General features: G+C 38.1%; 1 protein-coding gene across 1 annotated transcript; it reads right to left on the bottom strand.

Annotated features, from left to right (window-relative positions):
- Window positions 1–788: 788 nt before the first annotated feature.
- LOC115005129 (synaptic vesicular amine transporter-like) lies at window positions 789–12,823 on the bottom strand (the record flags this gene model as incomplete). Its single annotated transcript, XM_029426943.1, has 9 exons — window positions 12,738–12,823; window positions 12,430–12,611; window positions 8,497–8,821; window positions 5,503–5,561; window positions 5,317–5,400; window positions 4,104–4,196; window positions 2,528–2,617; window positions 2,369–2,412; window positions 789–849 (listed from the first exon to the last, which is right to left on the bottom strand). Coding segments are annotated over exons 2-9 (889 nt in total), but the record flags the coding sequence as incomplete, so codon positions are not given.
- Between the last annotated feature and the right edge of the window lie 1,820 nt (window positions 12,824–14,643).

Here is a 14,643-nt window from a genome sequence, read left to right as displayed (position 1 = left end):
AGCAGCACCTCCAAGTCTGAGACCTTGGTACTCTGCCAGAAAACAAAGCTCTCAATTTAACAGTCCGTGTTCCAAGCGCTACTCCTTAGTCATGAGCTTTGGGTGGTGACTGAAGAGGTCTTTCCATTGACACTTTTGGCTGCGCCAAAACAATGCCGAAACAATGTTGATTTATGTTTCCCTTACATACAAGGTTAAACTCGTCAAGTTGTGCCAAGTCGCGCCCGAGATGGAGTATCTCTGGAGTCGGATAAAAGTTTGTCCAACCTGTCTCCAAGTAGGTTACTGTGACGTCTTGCCGGGCACAGCCAATGAGCTATAGACCCCCTTTACCCCCTCAAACAAGCGTGTGTTGCGAGCCTCAACTCAATGACTGTGCAGGAGACAAGAAAAATAAACGTTGTGTTCTGACCTCTCTGAGCACTGCAAGTACTTTTGTAGTTTCTGACTAAGGCTACATCCTTTTATTGTAAAGAATCCTATTTATTTAGGAAGTATATTGAGTTTATCCACCAATTTACAGCTGCTCCTTTGACCACTAGTCGCAGCCATGGATCAGCCTGCTGCTTTTAAACTATTCAAGAGAAGCGTTTCATCAGTTAAAGACACACCTTTAACTGATGTGTTTAACTGAAATGTCCAATAGACAAACTGCAAGATCTGGTACAATTTCTCTTCCTGCTATTTCTACCATCACCATCATAAAAGGCAATATCCCACTGATGATATTCCTAAGTCGGGTGACATTAGGTTTTTTCACATCTACTGTGCTGCTATTATTTTCTTACCAGCTGCAATTAGAATGTATGGATCCTTCATTAGTGTGAACAGCGAGGTCCCCTTCTGACTCTGTGAAGGACAAAGGCACAATAACAAATGCAAAAATCTTATACCGTAGCCCTCAACTCTCACTTGTAAAAGACACATCTCAGCAGAATTTGCTTTAGACTAAGCAGATAAAAAGCATTTTAATTGTTCCATTGTATATTTGTACACACTGGCAACATTACCATTGAGATAACCTCCTCCCAATGAAATATAACCTTTGAGGATGAATCTAGTGTTTTGCTGTCATAGCATTGACTGAATTCACAAATACAATATTTAATGTAATAATATGATTGGATACACAAATATCTCCAACGACAATATTCTTCTTCTCCGGTGGGCCTCTGTGTAAGGCAAAGCATATTAGATACCGTAAAACTTAAATGAATATCCCAGGCTTTTATTTGCTTCAATCAATGAGATCAACTGGCTTGTATTTGGGACAGGTGTCTATATGGGAAAAACTCTCTGCAAAGATGGGAAAACAAGCATACCCAACAACAAAGTGCAGGAAGCAGAGAAAATATTGTGTGTCAGTAAAAGTGTGACAGACAGTGAGCAGGGGACTTGACATGACAATATTCACAACTTGGATTCATTTTTTATGAAAAACTGTATTGATTATTTTGATCAGAGGACTCTTACGGACTAAAGCAATATGAATAATCGAGGAATGGAAAATATTCAGACTTTACTTCTGAACGGGACTATCTTGTCTTACTGCAAGTCTCTGTGGAACCTTATTCAAATGTCTAGGCAGGCCTCTAGGCATTTTTGTTTTAGAAATGCACAAGATGAAGGATATTGAAAAGGTAAAAGAATCTGCTAATGACCAGACACAGATTACATTACGGGCCTAACATGTTCTATCTGAAGGAGTGCCTCTGTCAGTGCCTTTCATTCTGTTTGAACGGCCCCATGCGTTCAGCTGCTCCAACCATCTTGCTACCAAAATAACAATTTAAACCCCATGCATCCAGGAACAAGCATGAAGTAGCAGACACAAGTGACTGACATTCATGGGCTCTTCCATCAGCCTGCATTACAAATCATGAACTCTGTTGTCAGAAATCTTCCACTTCTTAATATTAATTTCCTTTAAAAAAATTCAAATAGCCTTCTAATTGGCTGTAGCCTCTTGGTTGCCATAGTTAATGATACCCACTCCACAGATTAGAGAAAAGAGCCAGTCAATGGTCTGACAAAAGATTGGATTGATCAGATTGGACTGATCCTGAATGTTAAATTGTGCCTGAGTTCCTGTTTTCTTGGGGAATATCAGACACTTTACAAAGTAAAGTGCTTTGCACTAGTGGCAAGTTTCAGTTCAGTGCAGTTCATTTGCTATTTACCAAAAGCCATGGATGTTTTGTTGCATGTCATCCACCTTCTTTATTTCTTTCAACAGATACCTGTATTTACTAAACAATTATGGACAAATGGCATAAAATAGTCTTTAAAATGTTCTGCAGCTGTAAAGGTTATCTTAATGAAGTAAGAAAACCTTCAGGAAATGAATTAACAAGGCAAACAAACTCACCTCTGGTTCCACCTTGGTGGGCTGAAGAACAAAGAGCTGCAGAGCTGAGCAGACGCACAGTAAATCAACTTAATGTGAGAATAAGCTCAGACATTATCCTTCCCATTACTTCCATAGTGACTATTCTTGGTTTTGATGTAAGAAACAATGTAACTGTACCTCCATCAAACAAAGCCAGGAAAGCCAGAATCAGGAAAGGAGCGGTCTTCCCAACAAACTCATACATCACACTGCCGAATGGGGGTCCAACTGTGGAGGAGACACAAGATATAATAGAGTAAAGGAGTTCTGAGCAGAGAATGAAGTTACTCTCCATCTGTGTGTTGTAATCCGAGTTTCTCTGTGATTAGTTTAAATAGGCCACACGTGCATGTTAGTGTGTGGCTAACTAATAATGACCGCCGTTCTGCGCTGCACTCGGCGGTAATCACTGATAACGTGAAAACGTAACGGCCACCTTCTGGCTGCTCCTCAGGTTAACACTGTCAGCACTTTTGTCGTTGTTTGCAATGTTTTTCTCTTTGTTAGCACTGTTAGGCTCACGAGGAGTAAGCTACCATGTGAATACAAATCAAGACTTCCTAGTCTAACAATGGCATAGTTGTCAGTGCTGCAAAAAATCGGGACCCTAAAATCAAAAGTCAAATTAATCTTCTATTGATCACGATATTGATTAAAGGAGGAAGTCAGGTGCAGTATAAAGAGTGACAAAGTCCGTGTATGGAGGAGGTTGTTCTGGATGAAACTGTCACATAAACAAAGGACTTTAACCCAGCAGACCCCTGTTCCTGTCCCGTGTGAAACCAAAGCTCAACACGTTGACTTATTTTTAGTTAAGTTACGTAACAAATGTACTGTTTTTTAAACCCAAAACATGATCTTTTCATCAACCTAAGGTTGTTTTGTTACCTTTAGGATTAGTTTTGTTGCCTAAATACAAACAAAACAAGTTGTTGTTATAATAATGATACTAATAATAATAATAATAAATATTTATAAATATGTAATAGCCAGTAGTGGACTCAGTAATCAGATCATTTACTTAAGTAAAAGTAACAATACCACAGTGTACAAATACTACTAAATAAGTAATTTAATTACTTAAGAAAAAGTAACATATTAACATCAAAATGTACTTAAAGTACAAAAAGTAAAATTACTCATACTGCACAACAGCCTATTACAAAATAATATATGATATACTATTGAATCATAATTATTAATGCATGAATGTGTTCTGTAGCTGGTAAAGTAGTTTACATATACTGCTAAGATACTTGTGAATTTCACTAAGAGATCAATAAAGTTTGATCTTAACCTATAATATTACATAATACAATACATACATTTGTATTATTAATCTGAATCTTCAAAGTAACTAAAGTAATCAAATAAATGTACAGTAGAAAGTATAATATTTATCTCTGAATTGTATTTGAGCAGAAGTATAGAGTAGCAAGAACAAGTACCTCAAAATTGTATTTAAGTGTAGTACTAGAGTAAATGTACTTAATTACTGTCCACCATGGCTCAGGAGGTAGAGCCTCCGTCTAGTAATCAGAGTTACAGGTTCGATCCCGTCTCCTCCACAGAGAGTTGAAGTGTACTAAGTGCTCCTGATGAGCAGGTTGGCACCATGGCAGCCTCTGCTACCAGTGAGCTGATGTGTTGTGAAGATCTTTGAGTGGTGCAACAAGATCTGTTGTGACCTTTACAGAAGCATCTGTATACATACTTAACACTCCCATTGCCAGACCACCCAGGGCGATCCCGATGGCGTGACCTCTCTCCTCATCGTCTGTGTACACACTCGCAAGCATTCCCATCCCTGAAAACACACAGATGTATAGATCCTGCAATACAAACCACTTGTTCATACATATTTCACTTAACAGACACAATTACTGACAGAGGGCAGCACTTCCTATACAAGGTTTACAAGATATACTATTATTCAGACATGTGTTTTGAGATATATATACTGACAGGTGTTTCTATTATCTTTTATAATAGCCCCTGGTAGACCACCACACCAACAACACACTATTCCACCACTGTGTGCAATTATCACTGCCATGTGCAATATTCACTTTTATCAACCACTCTGTACTTATAATACTTTTACTCTATTTTATTTTATTTACTTATTGTGTACTCGCCATTTTACTTTCTTGTTATTTTCCTGTAACAAGGTAAATTTCCCCGTTGTGGGACAAATAAAGGATTTCTGATTCTGATTCTGATTAGACTGCATTAGTTTTAACTCTGTGTAACTTAGCACGTAAAACAAAGAACATCACATGATCACAACTGTTGTAATGTGTGAAATGATGTGGTCTGGAAAATTAGGAGTATAGTTATTAATACTTTTTGTTGCTACACTTATGTTGCAGAATGTAAATGTTTTTTGCAATGCTCATGGCCAGTAGATAACAAATGGATCCTGTGACTTATCATTTTTCAAAGTAAAGTTTTGAAAGACAGTTACCAGCTTTTAAATATTTATATTGTGTCAAACTCATTGCTTTTAGACTGGAAAACATAAAGTTTTGCTGCTGCAGCCAGGCAATGAAAAAGAAAAATATCCAGTTCTCTGGATTGGTGCTTCGTTGTTATCTTACAAACAAAAGTATGCTAACGTCAAAGTCCCGTGTAACAAAGACTCAAAAACACCACTTAAGTAGGACATTTAAAAAAATACTTTTGTAGCATCAAAGAAAGCGACCTGCCTCTCTCCATTGGATGACAGGACTGAGGTCTTCACCTCTTGTCTAGCCTGGCAACATTTAGGCTACAAACAACCCATAATGCAACACTTATTCAAATGAAAAATCTCAGTCTGTAACATACTCATTCAATGTCTGTTGTGAATTGATAGGATGTATTTGGATCAGATGAATAGTTGGATGGATTGACTGACTGGATATTAAGACAGGAGGAAGTCTTACCGGCCACAGATGAGCAGGAGGAGCCTACACCTTGAAGCGATCTGGCCAGAAACAGCAGAGCGTAGCTCGATGAGAAGGCGAACACTTCACAACAGTGAGCACAACAGAAATATAGACAAAGAAACATCAGGCATGATGAAAGCATTTTGATTTTCTGATAACGACGACATGTTGCATGAAACTTACTGATAGTAGAGACGAACATGATACAGAAGCCGGCGAATAAGGGAAGTTGGTATCCTATTCTAAAGAGACAAAGAGAAAAAAGACAGACTACATTTTTACAGTCAGCAACTATTTTGAGATGTCTACACAAACATAAATGGCATTCAAAGCTTTCATTCTTTTCCACATATTGTCTCTTTCTAAAGCAGTGACACCTTAAACAATTGATGTGAGAAGTTGTGGAGGACTGCTGATTTTTAAAATGGAAAATGCTCCATCCAGTGAGGGATGTTATTGCTCTACATAATCATAAGAATAACGAGTGAAATCTGTTGTCAGTTAGAAGACATAATTGCTTTGGTCAACCAGGACAGATATTCAGGATGTAGATTGTCTCCAACTGAGAATTATGAGTCAAAATGGCCTGCAGCACAACCATGTAGTGATTCAAAAACCATGACCTGAAAGATAAAATGATCAAAATAAACTGCATAGCAAATACTGTCTTGTAACAGTATTTGTATGAACACAAAGCATTTGTAGAAATTCTGTATTTGCATGACACATTCTTGCCAGTTACAATTGTTAGACATTTAGAGGAGGATGACAGTGTGTTTTTTTTTATTAAAATGCTAAAAGCTGCCATGCACATCAGAGCTGTTGTATTCCCCCGTAGATACCTGACATGCTTGACTTGCCTTGTATTGTCCTCTGTCAGGATGGAAGGTGACTAAGAACCGGTAATGTTCCTTGCTTCAATTACAGCCTATCTGAGTGCCCATCTGAGACACTAAATATTGCTTTTGAGGTTAGTGTCACTAATGTTGGAACATCCACGCTTCACCATCTCCCCTAAATATGTATCTCACGTTCAGCTCAAATCTTCAGACTGGCTCTGTTTTTAATCCTTAGAATTAATTATTTAGTCTTGCCCATCATTATAATGTTATGTTCTCCTCCAAGAATTAAGGTGCCATGGAAAAAACTTTAAAAATTAAAATTAAGCCCAAAATAAAAAAAAAAGTGAGACATTTTTTTTTTAAAAGAAAAGAAAATGATACACATATATATATATATATATATATATATATATATATATATATATATATATATATATATATATATATATATATATATATAAATAAATCACATATGTGACATAGCCTATCATACTCATGTGCTGGTTGAAATTTGAGTAACTCATCCAGCTATCCATACATTATTTGTATCAGCTATTTTCTATGGAGCGGTCTGCTGGGGCAGCAGCATCTCGGCTGCTGACAGGAAGAGACTGAACAGACTGGTGAAGAAGGCCAGCTCTGTCCTGGGGAGCCCTCTGGACACTGTGGAGCTGGTGGGAAACAGGAGAATGACGGCCAAGTTGTCCTCTCTATTGGACAACATGTCCCCCCCCCTCCAGGACACTGTGTCCGCACTGTGCAGCGACAGGCTGCTTCACCTGCGGTGTCTCACAGAGAGATACCGTAGGTCCTCTCTCCCTGCAGCGGTCAGACTGTACAATCACCACGGCCCCTGGTAGACCACCACACCAACAACACACTATTCCACCACTGTGTGCAATTATCACTGCCATGTACAATGTTCACTTTGTATAACTTCTGTAATTATCACTGTCATGTACAATGTTCACTTTCACAACTTTTTATCAATCACTTTGTACTTATATTATTGTTACTCTATTTTATTCTATTTAACTATTGTGTACTCACCACTTTACTTTCTTGTTCTTTTGCTGTAACAAGGTACATTTCCCCGTTGTGGGACTAATAAAGGATTTCTGATTCTATTCTGATTTGATTCAGTTGGATTGTTAGCTGACATGACATTACACCCTTAAAAACCATCATGACATAAACTGACATGTTTACCATGTGCATCATTTGCTTTTCCTCTCTAGAATTGGAAAAGGGAGTCTGTTGCTGCTCTTTCTTCTCAATTTGTGTTGGATGTTAAATTAGATAAGGCCATAAGTGTTGTTCTGTGTTGACATAAGCTTTCTAAACACAAGAGCAAATTTGAACCACAATTCTGGCCCTCGGCTAGCAGGAAGCCTCTGCGGCCTGAAAGGAAACCTGTCATACTGTGATACTCTTGCTCGGTCCTTTTTCATTCAGCTTTACATGAAATAATTGTCTTCTTAATGTTTTTTGTCTTTTGTCTTTAAAATATCCTGCATCATTGTTCAGTTGTATCAAATGCCACATAACACCATAATTGTAGTTATTCCAAATATGTTCCTCACATGGATTAAATTGAGCTAAACACTGAAGTTACACACTGTAGATGCATTGCATATGTTACAAAAGAACCAGTAGTACCGAGCATTATGTAGGTCACTGAAAAATCAGTGTATAATACAAAACACAGGGACAGCAACAAACTGAGTCTCGTGCTGTGTTGGACACAAACCAGAAAGCTGAAAAGTCCCATCCTTTACAAGGGAAATGTAACTGGCTCTTCAAGTCAGAATTTTACATAGAAAACGCTGGCGATTAATTGAGTAATCAAGAAAATAATCGGTGGATTCATCGATAATAAAATCAATTGTTCATTGCAGCTCTAATGGTATGTCTAAGGGGAAAACATGCTGGGCATTTAGATCACAAATCAGTGCTTTCACCCTGTGATCTATACTCATGTGGTATGTGACTTAATGAGTGAAAACGTAAACTGCATTATATACTAGGAAAATTTTTATCTTATGGTTTAAGATAAGAATAACAAACATGCACGATTTCTGTTCATTATGTGACAACTACGTGAGTTTGGATTGCTTCTGCTCATTACTCTGTGACACAAATGTCTAGGCTGCGGCAACAATAATGCTCCAGGTTGCCTGCGAAAACCCTTAACCAGCTAATTTCCCCTGTTGTAAACGTTACATAAGTAATGCCTCCACACAGAGAAGAGACATAACGTTAAAGTTAAAGTTAAAGTTAAAGCCTTTTATTGTCATTATACAAAAGTACAACGAGATTCAGAGTGCAAACCTACCTGTTTGTGAGCGGCCCTATGAAAGGATTGATAATCAGCTGTACGGTGGCCTTGGAGGCGAACAGCAGTCCCACTTTGACATTCTCATTAAGCAGCATGGTGGTGGACTGGGGGCAATCGGAAGAGTTCTTTGGCAGCTCTGTAGCAGTAGGGGGGGCAGTAGACCTAGCTGTGGTGTTGGGGCCCGAAGACCTCATGGTGTTGTCGTATAAGGACACGATGCTGTGGAAGGCTCCTGCAGGAGCCTGCTGTGACAGGGTGTCGTTCTTCAACACCACATCTGTTGACTCATCCAGATTGTAGAGGTAGCTGGGAATGATGGGAACTAGCAGGCATAAAGAGGCAAGAGGAGATTGATGTGATGAAATATGACAGGAGCACTGACTGATGCTCACTAGCATGATAGTAATCCAGATGCCATTGTAACATACAGCATGTCAGCAGAGAGCAAGAAAGGTACTTCAGGGGTGATTCACTACCCTGAGACAGAAGGAAACCTCAAAGAAGCCAATGTTTCTTTAACCACTTAAATGTGTTTTTACCACAAAAAAAGGTTCCAGTGGTATCTATTTATTTAGACAGTTTAAGATATCAGCCCCTGAAACTTCTACCCAATGCAGTGGAAGTGAATGGAAGTAATGTGTGGTGCTCAATGCACTGAGTGTTACATTTGAATGACTCAAAACTAACGTGTCTTTTCCAGAAAACTTTAACCTTAAAGTTTCAGAAGTCCACTGAATTGTGTTCATCAATGAAGATTATATGTATATTATTTAATTTGATGGAATGTTGTAGCCATTAAAAAACATACAACTTTAATTAAGTGTTAGAACATATGATGTCATTAGGGCAGATCATTCAGTGCTTCAGCCTAGAATATATATATATTTTTTTATTCTGTGAAAAGATGGCATTAATATTTTGGGCCATTTTTGTGAAATATTATGGATTTATTAGAGAATTTTAAGCAGAGAGGTGAAGGATATGAGGGTAGGAAGAAGCTCGTAGAAACATGCAACAAAGGTTGGCGTTTTATGGTCAGCACGCAAAACCCCAGACACAGGGCACCGCTGAAACTTTGCATTCTAATATAGCAGGGGGATCCTTATGTAGGTGGGAGTAATATAGCACGGCACATGACATGATGCAGGCAGGCAGTAATATGCTCATGGGCAAATGTTGAAGCTGCTGGTAACAGAAAAATAAAGAGGAGGACGCATGCATTCATTCTGTGAGACAGAAAACAGGTTAAGAGAGGACCTGCTATTAAAAAACAATCTAACTTTTTTGATCCTTCACTAAATGTAAAATGTAATGTAAACAATGTATGGAACTACTGTATATTCTGTTTATGATTCTGTTTCCTCACATAATGAATAACAAACACAACATAATCTATGGTTAACTGACTTTTTGACAAGAGCACATTTTGTTCAGGTTCTGTCTTCTGCTGCTCCTGGACAAGCTTTGTCAGTTTGGCTATTTGCCTTCTCAAGATAGCATGGGAGCATGACGATGGTAGTTTGAATCACTTAAAAAAAGGAACACTGCGCAACACCCATTAAACAAATGTTTGATGTGTCAGACTGCTAGCATTGAAAGTAAAGTAAATAATGAAAATTATATACATGGGAAACCTATAACTATACATTGTTTTTACATTTTGTGTGTGAGAGAAAGATAGAAAGGAAAAAATAAAACTCATTGAATAATTAATGTATACTCATTTATGGAAATATGGTCAAGGAGTATGCATGGCACTGTCATCCATACAATGTCCAAATAATATAAATGATTGTAGTACTGGACACGATAATGATCTAAGATTTCAAATAATCCAGTGATTATACAGTATATGGGTTAGATTTTAAAGACTGCGTCTACCAAACATATGTCTTTTTATGTCTACAGGTTATTTTTTAATGATTATATTCCATCATTTTCAGTAAATCTGCATCAAGTGCCAAGGTCTGCTTGATACTAGTGGAATGATCTGCTTTATTCAGCATACATTCAGGATCTTTCTCCTTAAAGTTTTTTAACTAGATGAGAATGGTTCCATCTGTCAGAAAAGATCCAGAGTCTGTTCTGCCAGCAACAGTTGCAAATGTCTGGGATGTTCCGTGGTATAAGGACGAAGTGAGCGAGGATTGTTGATGCTGGTCTCAGTCGTCAGTTATTTTAATTTAACCATTAATAATGATGGTAAACTATGTTTTCAGGGGTAAATTAGGAATTAATTAAAGGTATTTCAAGGCCGCTGCTTGTGTGTTTGTTAAGTTAAATACATATTGCTTTGGAAATTATGGGATATGATGATGACACACACAAAAACACACATGCACACACATACACATATGTATTTTGTATTGTAATATATAGTGTAATATATATATATATATATAGATTATATCACAAGCATTTCAGGTTAAAGCTATGAACAGCCATCAGCACTACAAAAGTCACTAATGGCTAATGGTCAACGTTGCTGATGTGGTGCATAAGGGTGTGTTTGTACACACTCCTGACACTAAGTCCATACTGTATATGAGCACGCTCTCTAAAAACTAAGAACCACTAAGATTACTCTGTAGTTCCAGTATTTACTCTTAAACCAGCGGCTGCATGTTGAATGTTCAGTGAAACACAGTGTACCGTGCACAGAACAACGCATGATAACCTGGACGGAGACAAATCAACCACAGACCTTTTCAAAAGACCACTGGTGATGTGAGGGACACTGGATCATACCTCAGACTGTTTCATTGAAGAAGGTTCATCAACAGCAGTAACACTGGTTTATATTTCACATGTGCATCAGTGCTGTGATTTAAACAAACTGTGTTTAAGAATAGGCCATCACCTAAAGCGCTTTTACAACACAAGCCAGCCCCCGTTCACACACACATTCAAACACAAGGTGCCACCTGCTCTTCAGAAGAGATAAACACCCACACACACTTACACATTGATGGCACAGTTTGGGGTTCAGTATGTTGCCCAAAGTCTTTGGGAAACATACTGAACCCCAAACTGTGCCATCAATCAGTCTCCACGACATGGAGACCGCAGGAGCCGCAGCCGACCCTTGTGGTGTGTTTACTGTTGCAGGCTGACATGTAGGCTAAACCAGTGTTTTGGAGCCGATTTATTGTTGGGTATTGAGCTTTCCTCAAGCTTTTGTATGACTGGTCATTACAAATATTGGAGGGGACAGATTTAAGTGACCTCTGTTCCGGCGGCAAAATCGCGCTTGTATGAGTTTTGGGAAAATAACAGAATGAGAATCAATACGCATTGTAATATTTACTGTAACTTATTATTATAGCCTGCATAATGTCTAATTGTTATTTTATTAAATAGATTATACTTGGCTGGACTTACACAGTTTAAGAGAGAGAGAGAGAGAGAGAGAGAGAGAGAGAGAGAGAGAGAGAGAGAGAGAGAGAGAGAGAGAGAGAGAATATTAGCATCGGGATATTACATCTTTGCGAGCGTCAGATGGAGAGGTTAATATAAGAACTGAGCTGGTCTGGATTTTCCAGTTAATTTACTGGAGAGCAATGACAAGCCGTTGTGATTATTTTTGGAGGCTAAATCTAAAACATTTAAACAAATCATCATTCATGCTCCAGTCTGGTGACCTGCAACTTGCACTATATTTTAGAATATTAGAACATATATTTATATTATTAATATTTAGAACATATAATTTACTGAATAATACTAAATGTGTCACACGCGCGTTTTGAATTCGATGCGGGGACTTTAGCACAGTGTAAGCGCTCATCTCCTGACAGCGGCAACAAGCTGCGCCATACCAAAGGACAACTAGGCATATGAGGACAGACTTGGTGAATTGCACTACCTGTTGCAAAAAAACAAGCAAACTTTGCAGACATGTAAGAGGTGAGAAAACAGGAGTGCACCTACCGACTACAGTCAGCAGCATGTTATCCAAGAGGAGAGCGACGAAAACAATGAAGAGACTCAGTTTCCTCGATTGTCTCTCCTCTCTGAGCCATTTCATCAAATTAAACTGCCGAAGCGTATCTAATCTCCCCATGGTGTTAGTCCCGAAAAGAGCAAGACAATAGAAAGGATGACAAGTTATCCTGGAGAGACACAAGTGGCAGTGATGGGTCACTAACTTAAAAAAAAATCCTTCCAGTCTACATAAATAAGAAATATCAAACACACTGCTCAGAAGAACAGTGAGCGCTGCAGTGAACAAATCTTACCTTAGATGCACAAGGGCCAACAGCGGCGGCGGCAGCAGAGCTCGAAGGAGGAGATGCTGTCTTTCTAGTGACTGGACCCACTGCTGACGTCATTCAACCTTTATGTGTTGGTCCCTGTCAGCCCTACCTTCAAACATTCAAACCAGATCTACTGGATTAGAGGACAATAATACATCCTAAACAATAGACAGGACAACGCACACACGACTTAAAACTGGGCTTTAATGACGATGCAAAGATCAATACTGACCTGATGCCACCTGGATGTAGAACCAAGTAATCCTGCTTCATATACCTTTCATAAGGGGAAATAAATAAATCTGTGCTCAGAAGGTATTCATTCATGATTTACCATCTGCCTGTAGATCTGAGGTTTCATGCTGGTTCATTAGCATCAACATGAGTGCTAAACGCAAATCATCTCGCTGTTTTGTGATTGACATAAAGATAAGAATATCATTAAAAAAACAACATAAAGAATCATTACAGACATAACAATGTTTTGTACATTTTCATTAAAGATTGCAAAAATGATCAAACGCTCAATCGATCATTTAAATAACAGGTGTGTATAAAATATCAAATATAGATTTCTGTGTTTCTCAAATTAACAAAATAGAAAATGTAAAAGTAATTTACATTTTTTATTTACTTACCGTATTTGAGGTGAACTGTACATGGAATTAGTGATATTAAGGGTTAAAACAGCTGAATTGGATCCTTACAAAACCAAAAGTAAAGCCAAAAAAGTTTGATCAAGGACTTTAACAACTTAATTTAATTAAAGCTACATTAATGTTTTTTTTGTCTTGGGGGAAGAACTCTACAGCACAGTGAAAATCATATATTTAACATTATGGCTCTATAAAGTTATAGTTAACGTGTAAGAAAACAATTACCATCCATCAGACATGGAGCAACATTAACATGCATGTGGAGTTGTTTCTAGCAAGCTGAAAGATGTTAAAGAAAAAACACAGTTTAATATAATTTGGGTTTATTTTTCAAACTCCACTTATCGGTTCTATCTATACAATACCATTGTGCTCACCAAAATAATCACTGAGATTTTGGAATATAAAATCATTAGTTTACTTAAATCTGTAAAATAAATTCACCCATAATGTCGTAACAATCCCACATTGTATTGGATAACCGTGCACAGCTAGCATAAGTTGCACAAGGAATTTCACCTATAAACTGTGTTATCTGATCATCTGACCGTTCATGTTTCTTGCCCAGATCTGACGCAGTTTTAGTGACGTTTAGTGACACATTTCAAGATGTCAACAATTACTTTGCTGAGAACAAAGTTGTAATAAACTGTCCATTATTCACTCCGCCAGAGGGCATAGGTTGAGTTGTGCTCCCACAAACCATTTATTTGTATTCTCTATTTTGTCAGCAGGTAATATTCATCGCAGTCATTCAGAAGTTAAACAGTGACACCTTGTTTTATATGTCATACTGATTTTGTATATCATTATCTCCACAAGGAGATCATGCAATCGGTCATGTTTGTGCGTGAGGGAGTGAGTGTGCGTGTGCATCTCTGTGTCTGTCCACGGCTAATCCCGCATACAGGACCAATCATCCTAATATTTTTTGTGTACATTTATGACTGTATGCTCAGGGACCTCTCGTGGTTGCAGTGCTTCACAAGTTTCACTGTAACAAGTAATCACTGTTTCACACCGTGATTGACTACTGACTCCTCACTATTCTTAACCGGCCAGCAGGGGTCAGGGAAGCTGCTGCTTCAGTTTGGACTGTTTTGGACAGTGGGTTTGGCTAACAGTAAACAGCTAACGGAACTCAACACACCTTACATGGGTTTTTTTGGCCGACTTTTGACTTAATTTAGCTAACTAAGTGGTCTTTACACTATAAAGTAAGTCATAACCGA

This window comes from Cottoperca gobio, unplaced genomic scaffold (assembly GCF_900634415.1).
Source record: "Cottoperca gobio unplaced genomic scaffold, fCotGob3.1 fCotGob3_25arrow_ctg1, whole genome shotgun sequence".
NCBI lineage: Eukaryota > Metazoa > Chordata > Actinopteri > Perciformes > Bovichtidae > Cottoperca > Cottoperca gobio.
This window is presented reverse-complemented; position numbering and strand designations above follow the sequence as displayed.